Genomic DNA, 23729 nt, shown 5'->3' with positions numbered 1-23729 from the left:
TGATTTGCGTGTGTACATAGTAGATTTGGGGTTTGTTTATTGTTTCTTAGCGTATGTGGAGAGTATAGTTTGGGTTTTGTAACCGCTCACGTACAATTGTGTGGATAATAGATTATGGATTTTGTTTTAATGATTTGCGTGTGTAAATAGTAGATTTGGGGTTTGTTTATTGTTGCTTCACTTATGTGGATAGTATATTATATGAAATGAGAAAACTAGGGGATGTTTTCCTTCACGTCCGCGCGTTGTTTGGTCATGATCTAGGTAAGATCAATTTTATGTTTTTAGGGGATGTTTTCCTTCACGTCCGTACTTTAACTATAAGAACCCACAAGGTTTGATGTTCGAACCATTCTACGGAATAATAAAAACAAAGATGGTGGTTGCAAGTGAGTTGTTCAGGTGGCGCTATACAGTTTCGCATTTTGCATAGGGTTAGGAATTTAAAGAAAAAGAATGTCCCCGGCTTTCCTCACTGGTTATACTGGCTATTTAAAAAAGACCTTGTATATCTTAGGTATAATGCAAAGAACCTTTAATTCCCTTTATTTTGGTGTATGATTGATGGGTGTACTATGGGTTATAGAGTATACAGCTTGGCCTTACTTCAAATGTGCACCTTTCAAAAAAGTGCTAGCTCTACTTGGTCATTTTCACTTCCTGAACTTCAGAGGTCATTTGTATAAAAAAGAGCCGATAACTTTTTTTACATTTTATATATTTGGTAATTCATTCATTGCACTTTCAGAAGCTGGTATTGTCTAGTCTGGCAAAATTCATTTTCCCTATTTTAATAGCTGCTATGTATAGTGTACTTTAGACTAATTCAGACTGATTTTTTAACACAAGGGAGCAGTCATTTTAGTTAGCAGTGTGCTTAAATCATGTAAAATTTCCAAAAGTACAATATCCAAAAGAAATATCATCCACATTACATTAATGTAGCATAGAGGTATGCAAACATTCTCTCCACTGTGCATGTTTTAAATGCGAACTACTTCACCTTACATACGTCACTCTCTCAAAAGTACATATTATCTGGTGAGCGCCACCTCAACAATTTGGTACATATATACAATTGGATAATGGATGGTATCTATGTAGTGGAGAGACTAGAAAAAGAATGGAAGATAGCAGAGTATCTGGACTACGCTAAATGCCTAAACGTAGCAAAAGAAGTGATAGCAGAAATGATAGAAGAGGAGGAAAAGAGATTGAGAGGTATGATAAATCCCACCTATGTCAGAGTGGGAAGCCTAAAGGAAGCACTTGACAATGCAAGCAAAGTCAGGTGCTTTCTTGAAAATATGTCACATGGGACAGAGTGCTCTTTTGTGGAGAGAGGTCAGGAAAGACTGAAGAAAGGAGAGGAGTTGATGAGAAAAGTGATGGAGGTAGAGGTAAAGAAGATTAAAGAGAGATGGAATAAAGAAAGAAAAGATCAGGAAAACAAAAAGAAACAGGATGATTTTGAAAGGCTAAATCAGAATTGGATCAAAGTCCAGGAAAAGTTTAGAGCCTTGGGCCATCCAGACTGGATGCCAGAGGAGAAAAAGAAGAAGAAAGGAATAATGGAAAAAGTGAGGACTTGGTGGAAGAAGTGGAGGAGTTAGAAGAAGAAGAAGAAGAAGAAACCCAAAGGCCCTTTTCAGGGCCACCCACATTTCTCGAAAAGAGATAGCCTTTCGATTGCCTACCCCTTTTTTAATTTTTTTTTTGAAAAAAAAATCCCATGTTCAATTCCCCTTGTCCCTAAAGTAGTTTTTTTTTTCTAACATGTTCAATTCCCCTTTGTCCCTAGACAGGCCCAAACTCTATTCCCATGTTCAATTCCCCTTGTCCCTAGACAGACCCAAACTCTATTCCCCATGTTCAATTGCCCTTGTCCCTAGAATCGATATTTTTTTTTCCATTGTTCGAATGCCTTTGTCGCTAAAATGGATATTTCCTTTTTTTTTCCTTTCTCCAATGTTAAATTCCATTGTCGCTAATCTTACCCAGGGTTTTTTGCCCATGTTAAATTTCCATTGTCGCTAATCTTACCCAGGGTGGTTAATGTTAAATTTCCATTGTCGCTAATCTTACCCAGGGGGTGTTTTTAATGCTAATTCCCATTGTCGCTAATCTCACCCCATTCACTACTAACATAATGCTTAATTATGTCAACAAAATACACTACAAGAAACAAAGTAACTGACTGTATACCGTATTCCAAACTAAATACACAAGCGCAGATTCATCATTACACAACACCATTATTATTGCGCACATAACTCCGCCGAGATAAATTTGAACTTAGTCGCGTGCTCAACATAACTTTCGAAACAAAATAGCATGTCTCGTTAAAATTGAGATTTGGGAGTCATATTGTGAATGAATGCGCATTGCAACAACTTTTCCATTTGATCTGGAATGAATAGATTTTGGTATTTTTTTCGATTCTGCGAAATTTCGTGATTATGGACTGGATTTATATGTGACAATTCCACATGAAATACACCAGACTGAAGAAGCGAGGGAGAAGCGTGTTGACATCTGCAAACACAGGGGCTCGTTATTATATTATTACAGGTTAGAACCCCCATCCCTTGATTTTCTTTGTAACGAGCCCCTGTGTCTGCAAATGTGTTTGTTTCTGTCATTGAATGTTTGAAATCATAATGTGGGGAAAATATGAAGTCTTTCAATTGCAGTTATCAAAAAGACGCTATGGAATTTAATGCTTATTCATTTTGAGTGCAGTAAGGAGGATGTAATTGCACTTACATTCCAAATTACAGTGCAATTTCGAAATGCGTAATCAAGATTGAGATTCTCTGAGAACCTATATGCCATGTCGGCTCATGTAATTCGGATTTGCAGAACTAACAAAGTTCATTTTGAGGTAATTCATGATGTAAAACTGTAAGTTTATTTTATTTGTTTTGCCATTCTTATTACCAGCTAAAGAAGACAGTTTATCCCTTGTCACTGGTATGTTATTTGTAAGGACCCTTTCTGGCATCAAGTGTACTGTACTGTACTGTATAGCTAACCTAAATCCGAAACATACACGAAATGTGCCACAGCAGCTGGAATGTGGCAGTCCACGAAACATCTGCTTTACTTCATTCAAAAAAAAATTTAATCAACCAAAACGTAAAGCGCCTCTTACGCGAGTGTACATGATCTGTTTAGAAATCAAAAGCGCTGCCGTCTGCGTCTATTGTTTGTTTACAATGGAAAGTAGTTCCTTCATGGACATGAATACAATGTAAAGGTGTGCAATATCGTAAAATAGCGAACGATTGTGACAATGTAAAGTTAACGGGGGAAAATATGAGCATATAATAAGTACGCATTATCAATGATGTATCACGAAATGTATGAATTTTTAATTAAAAGGAAACAAGGCTTGCCCGAGTTTCCTTTTAATGAAACATTTATACAGTGTACAGCAAGAAGTTCTGTATTCATTCATACTTTCCTGTACACTTCATTCACATTAATTGCTATATGTTTTCTTTAGCAATATTAAATGAAATGAAAACACAAGGCTGATAGTTAACATCCAAAACTTTTTTTAATAATGTGCATTCGTAATAATGTGCACTGCAGCGTTCGTTGTCATCAACAGTACAATGGCGGCCATTTGCATCCATAGCAACACTACGATTCGAACCAGAAACACCAAAATAATGAAGGAAGAAGATGTAATTAAACAATTTAACCCTAACTAAATTTCATTGATATAGTATCTGTCCATATTTCACTATTCATACTGACTGTCAGTGTCACTTTCAATAATTCTCCTACGTTTCCGCTGTGTGGGCCCTGTTTGAGAATTGGCCTGTTGAAAAAAGTTGACCAAGTTAGGGATCTCGTTCACGTTTCGCGGGAGGTTCATAACAAACATATTTTGTACGGTGATGTTTGATCCGTAGAATGGGTTGCTGATGATTTGATTTTTAAAAAAAAATATTACACGTTTGGGAACTTGATATAATAGTCTGTTTCTGGGCAGTTTGAAATTTCTTTGTTGTGGGGGTGGGGGTTGACATCATCAATACTTGGGTGGCCGGTGTTGCTCAGGTAATTGGAGTACGTCTGTTGTTGTTTGTCACTAATGTTTGAGTAGCTGTTTATAGACTGTACATTTTTGTGGCCTGAAATTTGCATGATATCAGTTGGGGGAATGTTTTTGTCTCATAACTTATCTGAATTAGGTACTTTCGGCTACTACTGGTTAGAGGCCAGTTCTCGCCGCATACCAGTTGTCTCCATAGTAATAATAACTCGTAACCGCACGCGAAGTTTTCGTTCCTGTTTAGAAAAAAAGAAGATTGATTTAAGCCGACAAGTCCGAGAAAAAATAAGCATTCGGTAAATCCATGTAGTAAATAAAATAACCAAAATCCCCACTTTAGCCCCTTACACCTCCATTTACGACGTGGGGAGTCACGTGGTATAATTAGCATACATAGGTCAACAATAACCATGTCATAAAACAATACCTTAATGTAGGCTCCCGCTTTTATAGCAGACGCTGTAAAGGAGAATTACAACATTTCCAAAATAAAACATCCTCAATTAAGAAGTAGACATTAATGTAACCTTTACATGTTACATAATGTGTTAAAAAATCCCGGTTTGTTCAACCGGTGATTGGGTAAAATTTCATGCATTCCTATCATAAATCGTAACTGGTAAAGAATATTAATTTGAATTACAAAGCAAAACATATTAAAAAGTAATTAATCAGAAAAAACGAAATTTTCTTTTAATGAAAGAAAAAATATAATCCAATAACCAGGTGTGAGCAGATCATTAATTTTCTACACGTGGCGACAATTGGTACTGTCTCTCCCGTAAAGTTCAACACCAACACCGTTTTAATTTACGATCCCCACGTAACCGTTAATGTTGCTGATTACACATTTAACACGATGAAAAAAATTGTTAAAGGCCCTGCTGTATTCTACTGCCAAGGAGCAAGTTCATGTCGGTAGTTGACAATTTAAAAATAACCAGGAATAAGTGACGAGAATTGTTTGTTAATTTCTTTCTTTCTGTAATATTTGCTTTTTCTTTCATTTCTTTCATAATGCATCCAAGTTGGTTAATTCCAACGACTTGTTTCCTAAACCATTTTGGATTTGTCTCTGAGATTGGCATCATAAAGTATTGGGCGCAGTATAGAAAGGATCTTCACGTTGACAAAAGTCTGCTGTCTTAGCTCAGCATACCGTTTGTAGATAGCAAGTGGATCTCTGTCTTTGTTGTTTTTGTTTTCATACATCTTAGGATTAATATCCCTGATGTCCTTGACATTGTCTCCTGTTCTTGTTTTTGTCTGCCAGGTCCCGTACAAAATAATTAGGCGGATTTCACCTGGAACTTAAGCATACTCCAGGCAGAATCTGCCTAAAATGTTAAAAATCTGGTTTATACAAAGGCGGACATGGAAAACTGGAGAAGTCAAAGATGAATCCATCTAGAGTCTGTTTAACTTTAAGATGGACCTTTGTCAAAATTCCTGATACATGTATATAATACATCTTTGGGCATAATTTTTGAACTTGGTTGATTTTCCACCAACCATCTAGATGGAATTAGGAACTTAGTCACTGGCATCTATTATATGAAAGGAGGAATCTGGACTTTTATTTTATTTTCTAACTAACATCGAGGCGGAATGAAGAACTTAGTCATTTACATCAGTTAAATAAGGCAGAATTAGGACTTGGTTTTTGTGTGTCTGAAAAAATTAGGTTAAGTGACTGAAAATATAGTGATATATTGTGATTGTAATATCACTGACATTTCAGTAAAAATATCAATAAGATATAATAACATTTATTGTTTCTTGTACAATTTGAATGATTTTCAGCAACATTTATATTTACTCTTTTTGATAGCTGTAATGTTATTTATTTTGGACACATTTTGTAACTTCTTTCCCCATCTTTCCTTGTTACATTTCTTTTTCAATTTTTTGTTGTTGTTGTGGTTGTCATATTTTTGTTTAACTTCAGTTGGATTTAACAGCTCTTAAACAAGTTTTCATCTTGTTTTCTGTTTTAAAACAGAATTTTGCTTTTCTCCTGACCTGAATCTGAAATAAGTGTGGAATGTTTCAAGTGATGTTTAAAGTGACTTTATTCGGTAATTTGCTAGTCATTTTGTAATGAATTTGAGCATTTTAGAGTGGTTAACAAACAAACAAAATATCCAGTAGTTCTTATAATTTTAGAACCTTTTGTAACTAAATTTATTGTTCTGTTTTTAAATTCAGTCAAGTGTGGACTTTACCAACTGAAGCCAGTGGCAATGGTCCAAGATAGGCACATACCTTTGAAACAGCCGACAGATATTTGAATTAATATGGATGATAGTCCTTTAAGTAATGATTAGCCCAAGTCAAACAAAAAGTGCCATTTTTTCTCTCAGTCCATTAAAGAATGCTAACTTAATGACAAACCTTCTAGATGTTTTGACTAAACTTGTTTATTATTGCAGCCACTTTAGGCATGAGAAGATGACAATTTTTGTCAATTTCAGCAAATACAAACACAGGCAGTTATTGGGTTATTTCAATCTGGAACATATTTCTTTGTTCTTTTTGCTCATAGTAGTTAGCATGCATTTTTTTATACATTGTTACATTGTATATATTTCAAAACATCGTTGTTATTAATGATAAGTTAAAATCCGTCAGTAAATAATCAATATTTGAATTGGCCAATTTTTTTTTGCTCGAGAGACATTGGAATATTTGGGATCATATACATAAACAGGTTTTTCATGCGTATCCTTTTAGGTAGGAAATGACTGTCACTTCAGGGCCGAAACAACCATTACAGATACATTTATATGAGGAAACGAGAACTCAGTTTTCAAGGCACAGGAAAAAGATCTGCGATTTTGCAAATGCTGAAATTAATATGTTATATCATGATGATGATAATGATGACAAATATGGTGAATAAGTATCTTATATTCACAGAATAGTTAGCATACATTTACTCCTAGAGCATTGCCTTGACAGAGTGGTCTTATGTTACGTGTTTAGGCTTGAATAAACAGTAACAAAAGAAAGAGTGAAAACAACAAGCTTTGAAAAATTTAACAAATAATTTATTTCCCTGGAAAAACACTATAAAAAATGAAAAAATAAGAACTTATGGTTTTAAGAATCAAATCCAAAAATAATCCAAGAATAATCCACAAATTAAATTTTAGAAGTTCTAGTAATGAAATGTTCTGATAAATTCAAGTCCCAACGAAGAAATATATCTATATACAAAGATTATACAGTAACTTGAAATACAAAACAGATTCCCAGATGAGGGTCAACTTTCCAGAATCTTCAAGAAGTATTTTCGTCTAAAAGCATGTAGTCCCAGTATGACCTTGACATAAGCCAATCATTTTACTCTAAGAATAAGATAAAAATAAAAAGTTGTTTACTTGTCTCAGTCATTTCAGAATTAAGGTAGGGAATTAGGTCAGCATAAGATACAAAGTTCGGTGTTTACAATTAACTCTAAAGTCAAACTAATTTCTGGAAAATATCAAATTCCTAGTAAACAAAATTACATTATTTTGACATATAGTAAAATTAAAAAATAAAAAGATTTTAAAACTTAGAAACAATTAAATTAAATCAAATATAAATGAAATCAAATATACATAACAGTTGTCTTTCCTGATACTCAAAATACATTGCATTTGTTACGACCCATGTTAACAATATTGATTGATTTATTGTAGTACCATTTATGTTTTGGGGGTAATTTAATGCTTTACTATGTTCTTAGTGCCCAGTTGTTAGCACTTAGAGCCAGCTCTTAGTGCTTCTTAGTAGTTTTTAGTGGTGTTTACCAGGACTGTTTTTTGTGTGGGAATGGCGCTGTAGTATTCAGTGATCATTCTTGGGATTGAAATTAAATGTCAACAGTTTTATTGTTATGGTATATTTTTTATTCTGTTGTATTTTCTAATTTTAGTATTGTTATAGGGTTAAAATAAATTCATAATTTTATGTGAATAATGTTTAAACATTCTCTTTAGTGAAGAAACAAATTATTTGCAGTGTGTTAATTATTTCGTCACAATATTCACAGGTGATAAAATAGAAAATAGCTTCTGTGGATTGCATACAGTATATCTATTTATGTAGGATGTTTTAGGAGAAATGAAACTCAACAGACATAAAGTAATAATCAGGAGTTCTCTGCAAGAAAGGGAGATATTATGAAATCAGGAGGTAGGTGTGGAATGACCCCCAAAATAGGGAGGATTTTCTTCTTTCAGCATGAGAGTTTACAGGTATGAGTGTATGGCATTGGACAGTGTTTATGATTTTCATTTTGGATCAAGAAAGCAGCAAAAATGCTGGGTATTCTGAGGTGACATTTCACAAGAATCGCTCTGTAGGCTGTACACTGTAGTGTGGTATGAAATAAAAAAAAAAATATCAGGAAATGTTACGTAAAGAGAGCACATTTAATAAAGTTTTTCAAAATTCATAAATTTAATTAGGATCTGAATATTCCCAAGTTGTATTAGATTGATTAAATAATTTTGATTTATGATATTTGTATATTATCCTGGGCTCTTTGGTGTTTGACGCACTTGAGCACTTACTGTAACCTTTTCTGAAATGTACTCCTTTTGTCTCATCCTCTTCCTTGCTTTCTACAAGACAATCCAATGTCAGAAAGTTGGTTTATTATGTCATCCATTTCGACACTCTTCACCAAAGTCTATTTCTTCCTGTGACACCATTGTACATATGATCCGGTAAAAATAACATATTGCAGAGCAACAGTAATAGCACATAGACAACTGAAGTTTATCAGAAAAATTATATAAAGAAATTTAACTTAGCATTCCTAAAGCTTTTGTTATATTTATCATAATTTTCATTTTGGAACAGATTTTGTTGCAAAAAGCTGAAAGAATCAAACGGGAAAAATCATGATGGTATTATGATAAAATTGCTTACTTATAATTTAAAAAAACTTTTTTTTCCCAATACTTAATCGGCATTGTGAATATGCAGAATCTCAGTCCCTGAATATACTGTTTTTGGAACTTCCAACACTGATTTACATCTTCATAACATATTTTGGTAGACATGCAGATAATCAGAGAAGACCTACTGTTTAGTTTTCATTTATTATAATTCTTGCATTGGTAAAAAAAAATAATAAGTTGGTGAAAATAAGTTAAATATGAAGTTTCTCTTAAAGACTGAATAAAAAAGTACTTTTAAAGTAAAATTGCTTATTTTTTTATAAGCAAAAGTGTGCAGGAAGTTGATGACATTATGAAATATATATAAATAAAAGTATGTGTTTCATGTAAATTTCTCCAAACTATTATAACAGAGAGTCATCTCTGAACATCAGTTAGGGCAGATACCACATAAAACTTTAAGATGCTGCACACAATTCTAAACAGTGTTACTGATGCAGTTACCTGCACTGAGTCATGTTGCTAACACAATTAGCAGATTGGATGCCTGTTGAAGGTGCTCTAAGGATATATACTTCTGAAGTTGTTTGCCAATTGCAACATGCACAATGGAGACAATCTTGGCATCCCTGTATGATACTTTCATGTTCTGTGGCTGAAATTTCATTTGTTATTGTGCTTGTGGAAACTATATGTCTTTGATCTAAGCACACAGCTAACCAAAATGGCTGATCACATACAAAAATTGCTTGAAAAATCAGCTTGAATTAGTCTAGAGTACACTTTCTTTAGCAGCTGTTGAAATAGGGAAAATAAATTCTGCCAGACTAGACAATACTAGCTTCTAAAAGTGCAGTGAATGAATCACAATAATATAAAAGGTAAAAAGAATGTTTTCAGCTCTTTTTTGCCTGATTCTCACTAAGTGAAAATGACCAAGCAGAGCTGGCAGTTTTTTGATAGATACACATTTGAAGTTAGGCCAAGCTGTATACCCTATAACCCAAATTACACCCATCAGGCATATTCCAAAATTAAAGGGAATTATTTTTTAACAACTAAGATGTACAAGGTCTTTTTCAAAAAGCTAGTATAACCAGTGAGGAAAATCTGAGAAATTCTTTTTCTTTAAAAAATCTAACCACAAAATATGATATTGTAGAGTGCCACCTATTATGGCTGAGGAAGTTGATTTGCCTCATCAGAATAGTTGGTAAAGCTTTTTATGAGGACTTACTGATTGGAAAAATAGAATTAGTGAAATGCATTTTTATGGTATTTATCTTTGTTTCAATTCACAACAGATAATGATAGGATTTCTGACAAATTTTTGCTGTCTGCATGACTCAGTGTTCATCAGTGTAAACAAATGTTGCATTTGTGACATCACTGAGAAAAGCGTTCTCTCAATAACTGTGAATTTATAACAATATCAAAACAGGTAACATCAAAATAGGGCATGGGACAATGAATAGCATATTTGTAGTTAACCCCAGCTCCCATAAACATAAATTGTATGCCCTGGGTCTAGAAAGAACCATTTATGAATGTGTGTGATTTGGATTTTTTAATGTAGCTTTAACAATTTTTCAGTCATATCACTATGATGTTGCAATGTGGCAGTTTATAGTGTTGTCTAGCACTGGGGCATCATGTCAAATTCATGTAGCATGATCTCCCACCCAGTCATATTATCTTGACACCAGGCTGACCAGTCCTAACACTAACCTGCTAATGCTGAGAGCCTAGCGAGGCAGCTGTTAGTACAAATTTTATAATTTTTTGGTATTACTCAGCCAGAGTTCTAACCCATGACCTCTTGCATCCGAGGCAGACACTCTAACCACTAGGCCACCGGAGCAGTCTTTTATGAATGTGAAGGGATGATTATTTTTTTTAACTGTCCTTTATCCCAGGGTGGTCCAGCATCTTCAACACCATGGGCCACATGGACCAAAAATGTAAAGTACATGGGCCATACATTTTATATATATATATATATATATATATATATATATATATATATATATATATATATATATATATATATATAAGTAATTATACTATAATTATCAGTCACAAAAAATGACCTGTGGGCCTGTAGTTGGACCACACTGCTTTGTATTATTGATCTAAGAACCTATACTGAAAAGGAAGAAACTCATTAGTTGACAATACACCTGATATGGCCGCAAACAAGTATAATGACAACGTGGTTATATAGTCACATTTGCTCAAATGTTAATTTGGTTTTTTTTAAATTTAATATTAATATAAATATAAAATTTAATAGTAATATAATTTAACCAAAGTATATTCAGTCCTGGTTGTTGAATCATCTGCACCTTACCTGTCGTCAAAAAACTTGCAGAAGAAGATGATTGATACCTATGGACTTTTACAATGGTAGCCATGTATGAAACTAGGTTAAGGAAAGAAGTCATCTGGTTTAATCAGAACAAATAATAGGGTAGTACACATTTTTTTCAACATGAACAGCTTTCATTCTAACATTACAGTCATATGCAACACTCAGTCTGGTTTGTGCTGGAATCTGACCATGACCTTTAGGTAGACATTGTCCAAATATGTGCTTGTAGTTTAACATTGATTTTGCTGTATGTATTTCTTGGAACATGTTTATAATGACCTTCCAGGGAATGTGTATATATGGTGGTCAAAATAAAGTAGATGACTGCCATCTAAAGATACATCTAATCAAATTCCAAACAATGACACCCATTACGGAAATGGTCAGTACTGAATGTCTTCATGACCTGTGTGATTTGTACCGTAGATAAAAACTTTTGTTGAAGAGCTTTAGTCCTGTGACCAATTTTGCTTGTATCATTTAAAGTGTGAAGCAGACGATTTGTTGTCATCATGCTTGGCTGGCTTTTGTAAATGAAAAGTACAAACAGGGATTGGATCTGGTTATGATATGAATGGGATTTGATCACTTGGTTAAATATTTACATGTAAGAAAAATCTAACATTTGTTTTTTTATTACCAGGAACAGATTATTTTCAAAGCTTTACATTTCAAAGCTTTACATTTGACAACTATTCAAACTTCATGAGTATGTTTTGAGGAATATGAAACGTTGCATTTATTTTTAAGAAAGTATTCATTAATCTACACTTCAGTATTTCCCACCTTCTCATGGAAAAAGTAATGAAGATCAGTATTTTGACAATTGTTCTCTATCAGAAGAAAATCAGTGAAAAATTCTTCTTAAGCAGGGACCTTTCTTTTTTATATATTTATCATTGTATAAAGTATTTGTTATATGTCATGGTTGTTTACAAATGGAAATATGCAGTCTCAAATTGATACATTAAATTTTATGGCAAAGTTTTCCAGTCTCTCACCATATGTGCTAGAATAACAAGAAAAAAGTCTTCATATGTTTACAATTTATTCCCCTGATCATCTGTCTGGAACAGTATAGAATTTCACATTCCACATCTTCCTAAATGTTTTTGAGTGTTAAACTGGGCATACTCACAGTTGTCATTAATTCTTTTGAAAATTAGTTGCTGTTCCAATATTTTTTGAGCATTGCCATTTGATTAACATGGAAAACACATCCTACTATTTTATTAACACTTTAGAATTCAGTTTTGAGATAGTCTTGAGTAAAACTGAACCCTGGAGCGTTATGGTGTTCAGCTTGTAAAATTAAATTGGTACTATTTAAGTAGTCTAAGAAACTGGTGTTAATGTCTTGAAGTTAAAATGCAGTCTCAGTTTGTAGACAAAAATACAAATGTCTCAAGTTGGTAGATTTTGTTCCAACTCTAGTTCAGCAGACTTTTGTATTATTTTTGTATAATGTATTATTTATGTATAATTATACATCAGAGTTGCTGAATAATATATATTTCCATAATCATCATACACCATTCATCCAATTGGTTGGAAAAGACTTTAGCATTTATTTCCATAACAGCTTGAGTCGTTGAAAAGGTTTTTAGGTAATAAATCTCAGATGAGTTTTGTTCCTTTCTGCGACTTCCATTAGGATGGAATACAAATGATAATTTGATTTTAATATTACCTGCTAATAAGATGGAGGAGGAAAATCAGAGCTCATGTTTTATTTTGTTGACTGGCATGTTTTTCCAATATTTTGAATAGAACTATGTCAGCTGCAGATATTCTATATTTTTGCATCATTTTATTGAAATACTTAAAACTAAGCATCCTGTTTTCAAATGATTAATTTAATTTGACACCCTCTTTCCAATTTTGATAAAGGGTTATTACTTGTATAATCACATAATTAATGTAATTTGACAACATTTATCCAATTTTGATAAAGGGTTATTACTTGTATAATCATGTAATTAATGTAATTTGACAACATCTATCCAATTTTGATAAAGGGTTATTGTATAATCATGTAATTAATGTAATTTGACAGCATCTATCCAATTTTGATAAAGGGTTATTACTTATATAATCATGTAGTTAATGTAATTTGACAACATTTATCCATAGGTTTATTACATGTACATTTATTTTGATATGATTAATGTAATTGGCAATGTCTATCCATTTGAAAATTTGTAATTACATGTATATTCCTATGATTAATGATTTGAGGAGTTAAAAGTAGAATATGCTGAAGTTAGAAATGTAATAAAGTATAAAATAATCCAATGTTAGTTTATTATACCAAATATTCACAGTCATGCATAATTTTGAAAGACTGACACTAGATTGGCCATGTGTGTCTCACTTTTAGATTGTTTCTTACAGAATAGCACACAAATGTTGTTTTTTCTTTATTCAGCATGAGACAAGATATCTTAAACATCAGTTATATTTCTGTACAAAAATAAACAACTCCAGCTACAAGCTCATCACTGTCAAAAACTAATGGTTCTTGAGATTATGTGGCCACAGGTCAGATGACACTTTAGTTTTGAAATCTTTTGAAAACCATGGTGTGTGTAATTTGGATTTTTAACGTAGCTTTAACAATTTTTCAGTCATATCACTATGATGTCTGCAGGCTGGCAGTTTATAGTGATGTCTAGCACTGGGCCACAAACATGTAGCATGATGTGCCACCCAGTCACATTATCCTGACACCAGGCTGACCAGTCCTAACACTAACCTCTTAATGCTCAGTGCCTAGCGAGGCAGCTGTTAGTACTATTTTTATGTCTTTGGTATGACCCAGCTGGGGTTCAGCCTCTCACATCTGAGGTGGATGCTCTAACCACTAGGCCACCGGAGCGGTCTGAAAACCATTTTATAATCATATATCTGTAGCACCCCCCGGGTGGCCTAGCAGTTAGAGCATCCATCTTGGAAGCGGGAGGTCGTGGGTTCAAACCCTGACCGAGTCATACCAAGGACTTACAAGAATGTTGCCCCAGTGCTAGACATCACTATAAATTGCCACACTGCAGACATCATAGTGATATGACTGAAAAATTGTTGAAGCTACATTAAAAATCATAATCACACACACATATATCTATAGCAGTGGTTGTTAGAGTGCATAGGGCAAGGTATACATATAATTATAAAGATGCACTACTGTCTGCCACCAGTAATTGGTTTATTTAAGAAAATAATAAGAGTAATAAATATTTCCATTAATATTTATGTTTGTCATTTAAAAAAATGATTACAAAATATAACTTGATATTGCTTTGATTCTGTACAACCTTAATATGGCCTATGAGATGACCTATCAGATGTAAAATAACTCATTTTGATTTTGCTAAAAATATTTTCATTGGTTTGACTAGTAGTACATATTTACCAATACTTAATGCAGGCTTTTGCTGTTTGTAAATCTCAATTTCAAAGTTCCAGAGTAAACAAGGTACACCAGTGAGTTTAAAATAGCTTTTCATGTTGATGCATAATTGGCTATTATTTTAGGACTTACATTCTGCTTCAGAAGCTACTGTTAAGATATCAAATTAAATTCTGTATAAAAGCCTTCAATATAGATTTTTATCGGAAATATGTGTAATTAAACATTGCATTGAAAGAAGCAGCTGTGGCTCATTGTTTATTGTTCCTAACTCTGGGCCGGAAGGGTGCTGGATTTAAACCAGTACAGATAGGCTGGGTCAGTCATCATTATGTCACAGAGCAAGGTACTTTACTTCATTTGACTGGCAAAATACAGCTATAGTCTCCATGTGTTGCTGTTAATCAGTCAATCATAAAGCTGAGTATAGAAGTAAGTTTAAAAATTATATTTGTAGATATTGTTATGAGCAGATGTCCTTTATATGGAACTGTGCACCAATGCTGTTTTCAATACATTTTGTTTCAGTTTTGGCTGATAAATATATATGGCAAAATTTGTTATGGTAAACTGCCAGATGTACATAAGAAAATGCAAAATTTCTGATGAACTCATATTAGTACAGCCAATCAAATAAAATGAGAAAATTTTATAAACCATGCCTATAATATTTAAAATAAATAATTCGGGTCTTCTTGAGCATGTATACATGAATTGGTCATGTTGCATGCACTGGAGTTATCAAGGTATCTTGCTGATTTTCCCTTTAGTCTTGGTTTTTAGTTAAATAATAGTTTAAATCTGAGAACTCAGTAATCAAATGACGGATTGTATTCATCACCGCTAGGCATTATGAAACAGTGTCTGAATTTTTAAAATGAATATTTTATACATTTAACACTGCCACTTTGATTAATATTAATAAACAAATGCAGGAAAAACATTTGCCTTGTGAGATCTTCATTATTATATTATTGTTAAGTGCAGTTTGTACACAAGTAATAGGAGATTTTTGTTTACATAAAATGCATGCTTGTACCTGTATGAATGTGATGAAAATAATGAATGGTGCAAAGTGGATTTTTCCAGTCGCTTGATTGATGTACAGTAACTGGTGTGTATTCTAATTTGTGTGTCAGTCAAAAATGGTTCAGAATGAGAGTATTCTCACATATTGAGCTGCCATACATTAGTTAATGGTGTATTGGCACATATTTAGCTGCCAAATAGCAGCTTTATTCCTATGAAATGAGAAACTTTACCTTTTGCAAAAGTGGCTATTGTTATGTATATTTAATTTATATTGTGTGCTTGACCTTTGTCTGTGATTGAGGGTAGAGTTTCGGCCTACCTGGCTTTTGTCATGTTTTTTAAGATATTTACTTAAAATGAGTTTAAGGATTTGGGTGTGTGTGTGTGATTTGGATTTTTAACATAGCTTAAAAAAAAATTCAGTCATCTCACTACGATGTCAGCAGTGTGGCAGTTTATAGTGATGTCTAGCACTGGGGCATCATGCCACAGACATGCAGCATGATGTCCCACCCAGTCACATTATCCTGACACCAGGCCGGCCAGTCCTAACACTAACCTCTTAATGCTGAGCAGCAAGTGAGGCAGCTGCTAGTACCATTTTTGTAAGTCTTTGGTATGACTCGGCCGGGATCGAACCCATGACCTCCCACATCCGGGGTGGATGCTCTGAGTTCAAGGACTAGCCTTGTTTATGAATTTAGTATGTTCTGGAAGCAAAGTTGTTGACGATATTTTAGAATTTTCCATTTGTGTTTCAGAAATGCTATTGCATCATAGGTCAAGTGGGGATGTATATAAAGTTTTTTTTCTTCAAACAAAGTCTTAATTCATATCTTAAGATCAGTCTGTACAATCATATTTAGTTGTGTTCAGATATAATTTTAGAGGAATCTTTTATTTTTCATTGGAATTGCAAAGTGCTTATTGACTTTTTGGACTAAAACACTTTGGGATTATTGAGTACTCATTAAAAGACATACTAGATTGTATCATTGTGATTCATCAGCACATTCAAGACATTGGTACATCAGCATGTTTAAGACTATTGGTACATCAGCACATTCAAGACATGGAATTCATTCTGGACATACTTTTGGACTTGTGATAGGACATTTAAGATTATTTGGAGTTTAATTTACAATACTGTAAGTGTCTTGTGAATTTTCACTTTGTATTTTAGGGGGAAAAAATTGTTTGCTGTATTGTACTCAGATTGTTGCTTTCACTTACTTTCTGTTGCTTAGTTTAAGACCATCGAGTCCCAACACTTTTCTTGGTAGATCTTCAACATTGTCTCTCTCATGAGATGTTGCATCAGTTGTGTAATCAATGACATTATAGTTACCTTCTATCAAACAATCTCAAGTAGATGTTGCAGGTACTCTGGAAGAAAGTTTGTCATATTGTATTTAGTTTTGTAAGAATGCAATCAAAATATTTTATCTCTAAATTGGGCAATTTGTAGATTAATATTTATTGTTCACTAGTCCAGAAATAAAGGCCCATGGATAAATTTCTGGGACCTGGTTTCATTTCTCATGTACCAGGTAAATCAGATTTATATTGTGTAAATTAAAGAAACATTGCTTCAAAATATGTATGCTCTTTTTTTCAGACTAACGAAATTTTTGAAATGGAGTCATCCAGTGATGGAATGTCAATTTATTATTAATATGGGTATGTGCATACACATTTTGGTTTTTATCACAACTTAAATATATTGCACAAATAATAAGCAACTTTTCATTCATATTTTTGTGTTCTTGTGGAAAGTACAAGTCAGTGCAGATTTCTTTTCCCTTATGTTTCTGTCAGGCATTATATAATTGCAGATTAATTACACATTTGTTTACAAAATACAAAGATTGCTTATCATTAATTTTTGTGTATGCACTTTAAGTGCATGGATATGTCAGTTTCTGCAGTGCTCATACATAATATTGAGATGTAAATACCTTTCAGTATGTATTTAATTATATGTTATAACCATTTATTTTGTTGACTAGGTGTTAAAAGTCAATTATTACTTAAAAAAAGATTGAAACTTAATTTTTGAGGCTAAACTTTTGCATTCAAGTAAAATAGATGAAGTATGAAATAACAAGGAAGAAGATTTTAGGCTTGTAATGCTTCATTACTTTTAATTAATGTAAACAGACTCCTTAACATTGTATATTTATAGTGCTTATCTTATATCTTTTTATGTATTAGCCCTCTTAGACTGTGTCAGATACATTTCTTATTTAAAATTTTCAGCTCCATTTTGAGGAGATGAGTGACATAAAAAGTGTTGAAAGAACAAATTTCTACCGCCTGACTCTCTTAATATTGGATGTAGGTACTCCTACCCTGCACTGCCTCTTCAAGAAGGAGTATTCACCTATTGGCACTCTTCAGTCATTTTTACAATCAAAAAGTGGTGTACTGAACAGACTTATAGCAAAAAAAGTTATCAAACAGAAGCAACAAAAGCTTCTGCAACCTACTACTGGCAACCCATTGCTTGAGGATTTGGACATATCTCTTGTTAGCACGCTTTTGACGAATTTGTGCTCAATCACAAAACCTCAGAATGGGTGGACTTCACCACTAGCTGCTAATGACTTCTCTACAGGTGCTGACATTCTTCGGCTTAGAGAGGCCAGAAATGAGCTCTTTGCCCATAGAGTCAACGGTGGTATAACTAAAGCTGTGTTTGAGCAAGCATGGAAGGATGTTTCTGCTGCAATAACAAGACTATCCAAACAACTTGGTCAAAATGTACAAGAGGATATTCAGAAGAACATTGAAGAAGTCAAGATAGCACATATCAATTGTGAAAGGGAGAATCAAATTAATGGACTACTGTTTGATCGAAGGCTTTGTGATATATGGGACAAGCTTCTTGAGATAAAACCAGATCAACCTGTGGTCATCGCATCAGATGAAGAGGAAGATCTTTTGTTTCTTTTTCTACGTATGTCCAATATTGTCTGTCTGTCCTGTGGGATGAGTTCACTGTGGCTTGAAAATTGAGATATGATCACATTTATTGCACAGTTCTGTGCAAATGTTTAAGATTGTTGTACTATGAAGGATTTATGAGTGGAGTAATTTTGACAGTGACATCAGTTTTGATGGCAAATATTTTATACCTTTTACCTCTATTTAAGGTGCAACAGACCACCATACTAGGTAGAACGGGAATCCGTCTTTATGTTTAGATACAAGTTTCTTTAAAAAGTATTTAGTTTTTGCCAAAGTGCCTCTTCCATCACCTATGAAGTGATATGTATTTTTCCAACACATTCTGTATGTCACATCCGATACAAAGATGGTTAACTTAAATGTCCTGCATCATAGCACATACAGGACATAACATTTCCATTTATAGTTATTCCTTTGTTCGGTTACTGAACAATGACTATATATGGTATGTAATAATCCATATAAACTGAGATGTGAAAAACTGATGTGACCAATATTAGTATAAGGTGTGAGATACTATATGTAAAGGAAAAGATGCATTCCACAAGTTAGCCTACAATAAAAGTGAATAATAAAGGTGATTTGGAGAACAAAAATTCTTTATTGTAAAACGAAAATGTGTCCTAGAATTAAGAGCAATTCCCATTCCAACCATCATTGACATGCTTTGCTATGTAAAAGAAGGCAAGCCCTAGAAAATATGATCAAACTGCTTTCAATTACGAACACCACATAACATACTGCAACCCATCTCCAAATTTCTACAGAATAATCACATGATCAATGGGGAACTTTAAGACAGGAAATTGGGTCTTTCCATCTAACCAGTTCTCTTCATATCTTCAGTCATCAGCATCTGTTAATAAATAAAATAATCAAAAGAAAAAGTGATTGTCATTCTAATATAAAAATCCACCAGCCCACTGGTTTAATACAAAGATATTTTAAATTTTATTTTAAATAAAGAAATTGGAAGCCTCTTTCCAAGGCTGATCCAAGCAAACTATCTGGATTTGCAGGAATCTAACTGACTAATCTCAATTTCGTGAATTCTGCATTTTCCATATTTATTGGCTACCTTGGTAGAGAACTAGAAATTTATTTATTGAGACATTTAAAAAATCCTTTATCTTATTGTATTTAATAGAAGTCATTGACTCCATTGTGTTCTTAACTAATGTATATAAATGGCATGTAAATTTATTTGAATCTCTCTTTTCCCTGAAAATCTCTTGTCAGTCTGTATGTAAGATATTTATTCCATGGAAACTAAGGATAATATTATTCACTTTCAGGATGAAGAATGTCAGTTACAGAAACCAAGTAAAAGTTGTATTCTAATTGCAGAAATTCCAAAAGGTCAAGATGGTGTCATCATTGTACTAAAGGAATACCCTAATCTGAAGTCCAGCTTGACTAAAAGCACAGAGAAGGCAATTGCACAACGCCTACTAGAGGAGAAGCTGATTAACAAGGATGAATATAAGAGAATAACAGATTTCTCATGTGAACGAAGACATTACACTGACAGATTTCTTAAGAAGGTTATCCGTGGAAGGCCAGAAATTCTGGAATGCTTTTTCAATGAGCTCAAAACAGAATGTCCAAGATTGGCAATTTGTTTGTCAGATATTGAAGTTACTGAGAAGGATAGGATCAGTAAGATCATGTTCATTTGTTAATGCAAAAAAAAACCCATGAATTCCTTTGTAATTGGTTCTTAGAGTCTTTGCCTTAAAGCACTGGAATTAAATAAAACACAAGCATGATGTCAAGTTTAATGAGTATTATTAGATTTGATATCTTATAAGCAGCTATGTAAGTCTGAGAAAACCAAGATTTGACCTATGTCTTGTTGATCTTGCAGTGTGATTTTTCAGAAATGACAATAAGACTATGTTTGCTCAAATCCACAATAGCTGCTTGTTTTTATCAAAATCCCATTGACCCATGATTTAGACCATATGGACGGGGTTAAAATAACTTCTGTGTATTCCATGTTAAGTGTCACATTGTTAACATATCAGAACAAATATTGCTATAAGATGAAACACAATGTTCTCAGTTTTCATTGTTGATTGAAATATATATTTTTCTATTCAGTTGTGCACATTAGTAACAAGTCTTCTGCAATTAAGTATAACATAGCAACCAGAGGCAGCAAGATACGATAATGTTTTTAAAAATAGTATGATCCTTTTCTTCTTCATGGTGCCTTAGGAACACATAAATAAGGAAAAGAGTTGATGACAAATATGCATACAATAAAAGGATTTTTATTTGTAAATGCACATCTAGGTCTCCTAATTTGGTTAGAAAAATAAGAATTAAATTAGTTGGGTTTATATAAAACTTGTGCTTTTTGTAACACTTTGGAGTAAAGGGAAATTATTTTTTCCTTGTTTGTTTTATAAGGTGCATCTTATCAAATGTATGAAAGGGGTAATGAACATGGACCATTCTTTATAGGAACTTTAAATCTTTAAATTTAACTTAACAAAGTGAATAGTGAAAAATAAATTTGAATTGATGTAATTTTTTTAAGAAAGAAGGTTTGATTGGTACACAGTAGAGAAGACAGTTTTAATGTACTTTTTTTCAAGTAAAATACAGTGGAACCTGTCTTGAAAGACCACCCCTTCTGCCAAAAGATAATGGTCTCTCATGACAGGTGGTCTCTCATAACAGGTTATAACACTATATAATCTCTAAATCTGTACATGGAGAACCTGGTCTCTCAAGACAGGTGGTCTCTCATAGCAGTGGTCTCTCAAGACAGGTTTTACTGTATTTGAAATGTATGTTTGCTTTTTTAAGTGTAAGCCTCAGATAGAATTAAGTAAATTGTAATGATTTTGACTGTGTTCTTATGTTGAAATGTTTGAGCTGTTTCATTAAATTGTGTAAGTATAGTATGTCCAGGGATTTTCTGCTTAAATCTTCAGTAACTTTTGGATGTCATTGCAAAAATTCCTAACATATATAGTTATCAAAAATCAGCACACTAATTTCATATTGTTGACATAGTTGAGGTTCATGATTGCAGCAAATTATAATCGTACAAAACTAAAGAAACTTGCAATGATGGCAGTTTTTACAAGCGCATCAAGATTATTAATAATCAGTAGCATCTTAGTCCAGTTGGGCTTGTATATTAATAAAAAAAGATGCCAAATTGTATCTTTTATTACAGGGTACAAAAAGGCAGAGGAGAGCTTTGCGGATTTTAGAGATGAAATCACATTGAGCCACAACATTGATATTAAGTTTATTCAAACCCTGCTTTGTGATTCTCCAGAGGTTGTTGATAGGATAAACGATGAGCTTCTATCCAACTTTCTAATTAATACCGGCGAGCACTCAAAGATAATACATTCCCAAGGTGTGGATGACATGATACTTAGCTTATTTGTCACAATGCTGTCACGTCATTTACCTGTGGAGTCTGTATTGCAGAAGAATTTGGAACCTGAGATGTTCAGAAAATGGACAGAATTCAGGAAGTGTAAGTACTCTTTGAACATGTGGGTTTCTTACAGTTTAATAGAAAAGTAGTCTTCTTTATATCTGTTTGCAAGTATGAAACTCAAGTAGATTGGTTTGGTTTGGTGCTTTATGGCACAGCAACACAAGTAGTTTATTTAGTACCAAGGCAATTGGAGTCAAGTGCCTTGACCAACGATACACCACGTTAGCTGATCCAGGCTAGTCCGATAATAGGATTCAAACTTTTACCCTTTCTGTTGTGAGTTTAACATGCTAACCAGAGTCACTGCAGCTCCAATCAATATTTGGATACCATATTCAGAATTTTGTTTGTCTACATCTCATTGGAAACGAATTTCTCAAATATATATATATATATATATATATATATATATATATATATATATATATATATATATATATATATATACATATATATAAAATAAAAATGATATTATATTAAAAGGCAGCATACTTTTGTTATTTTATGAGGTATTCTGTTCAATAAGTTTTAAAGTATACAGATAATTTTATGTTGAACAAAAACTGCCATTGAACTGCTATTTCAACATTTTTCACATTCAGATCTTTTGAATTTTACAGTTAGATTCAAGGAATAGGAAATTTTACCTCATTGTGGCACAATATACATGCACATTTTCTTTACTTGAAATACATTCATTCTCTAACAAAATTTATAATAAACATGGGCTTTTAAAATAGAATATGGATCTGCATGTACACTGAGTATACTAGTGGACACTCATCATAATATTTGCTTTGACAGACAATTCTTAATAATAAATAATCGTCAATTTTAGGCAAACACCATCAGATGGTTTTAGAGTCATGTCTCCCGACTTTGGAGAGAGACCTAAACTTCTCTCGAGTCTTCTTACATGTATGCCAAAAAGATCTACTTGACGAGTTTTCTATTCAGAGTATCTCAGTAAGTATATGTGAATATATTGTATTGAATGATAATCTTAACTGTTGGATCTACAATATCAATTTTAAATATTCATCAAAAGACAAACATTTAAGGACATAATGAAACCCACTCAGCACATGTAACATGTAAATAGAATCTTATTGACATTGCACACATCCACATGTATATACAGCCTTCTCAAAATCAACTGGCCACCAGTTAAATTGCCATCTACTTTTCGAGATAAGCTGTTCATTTTTTCTGTTATTTCAAAACTTGTTTTGTATTTGCAATTTTTTACTTTTCTGTTTCTGCCAGCTACTATAAAAAATATAGTGCACAAGACATTTTACCTTTCCTTGTAAAAATGATTTCAGTAGTAATCTTGTGACAATCAGTCATAAAAAAAGGTTGCTGTTGACACAATTTCCTTATGTGACTGTGATATAAAACACTTATTTTGAAAAACTAAACTGTTATAGGCACCTGACAATGTTGTTACTTGGACAATAAGCTCTCTTGTTTCAGCATCATATTATCTTGTCTACTAATTGGAGTAAAAGAGTACA

General features: G+C 33.2%; 1 protein-coding gene across 1 annotated transcript in view; it reads left to right on the top strand.

Moving 5' to 3' along the window:
- Nucleotides 1-4882: 4882 nt before the first annotated feature.
- The window catches only part of LOC149789307 (uncharacterized), a 130836-nt gene continuing 111989 nt past the window's right edge, over nt 4883-23729 (top strand). Inside the window, exons 1-6 of the mRNA XM_089973602.1 lie at nt 4883-4984; nt 17392-17453; nt 18033-18732; nt 20091-20402; nt 21937-22248; nt 23051-23178. Of these exons, the coding sequence (XP_089829728.1) occupies nt 18048-18732; nt 20091-20402; nt 21937-22248; nt 23051-23178 (1437 nt within the window). The 5' untranslated portion in view covers nt 4883-4984; nt 17392-17453; nt 18033-18047. The remainder of the gene's footprint in view (nt 4985-17391; nt 17454-18032; nt 18733-20090; nt 20403-21936; nt 22249-23050; nt 23179-23729) is intronic.

Source organism: Sinohyriopsis cumingii, chromosome 11, assembly GCF_028554795.1.
Source record: "Sinohyriopsis cumingii isolate HCF-2022 chromosome 11, ASM2855479v2, whole genome shotgun sequence".
NCBI classification, from domain to species: domain Eukaryota; kingdom Metazoa; phylum Mollusca; class Bivalvia; order Unionida; family Unionidae; genus Sinohyriopsis; species Sinohyriopsis cumingii.
This window is presented reverse-complemented; position numbering and strand designations above follow the sequence as displayed.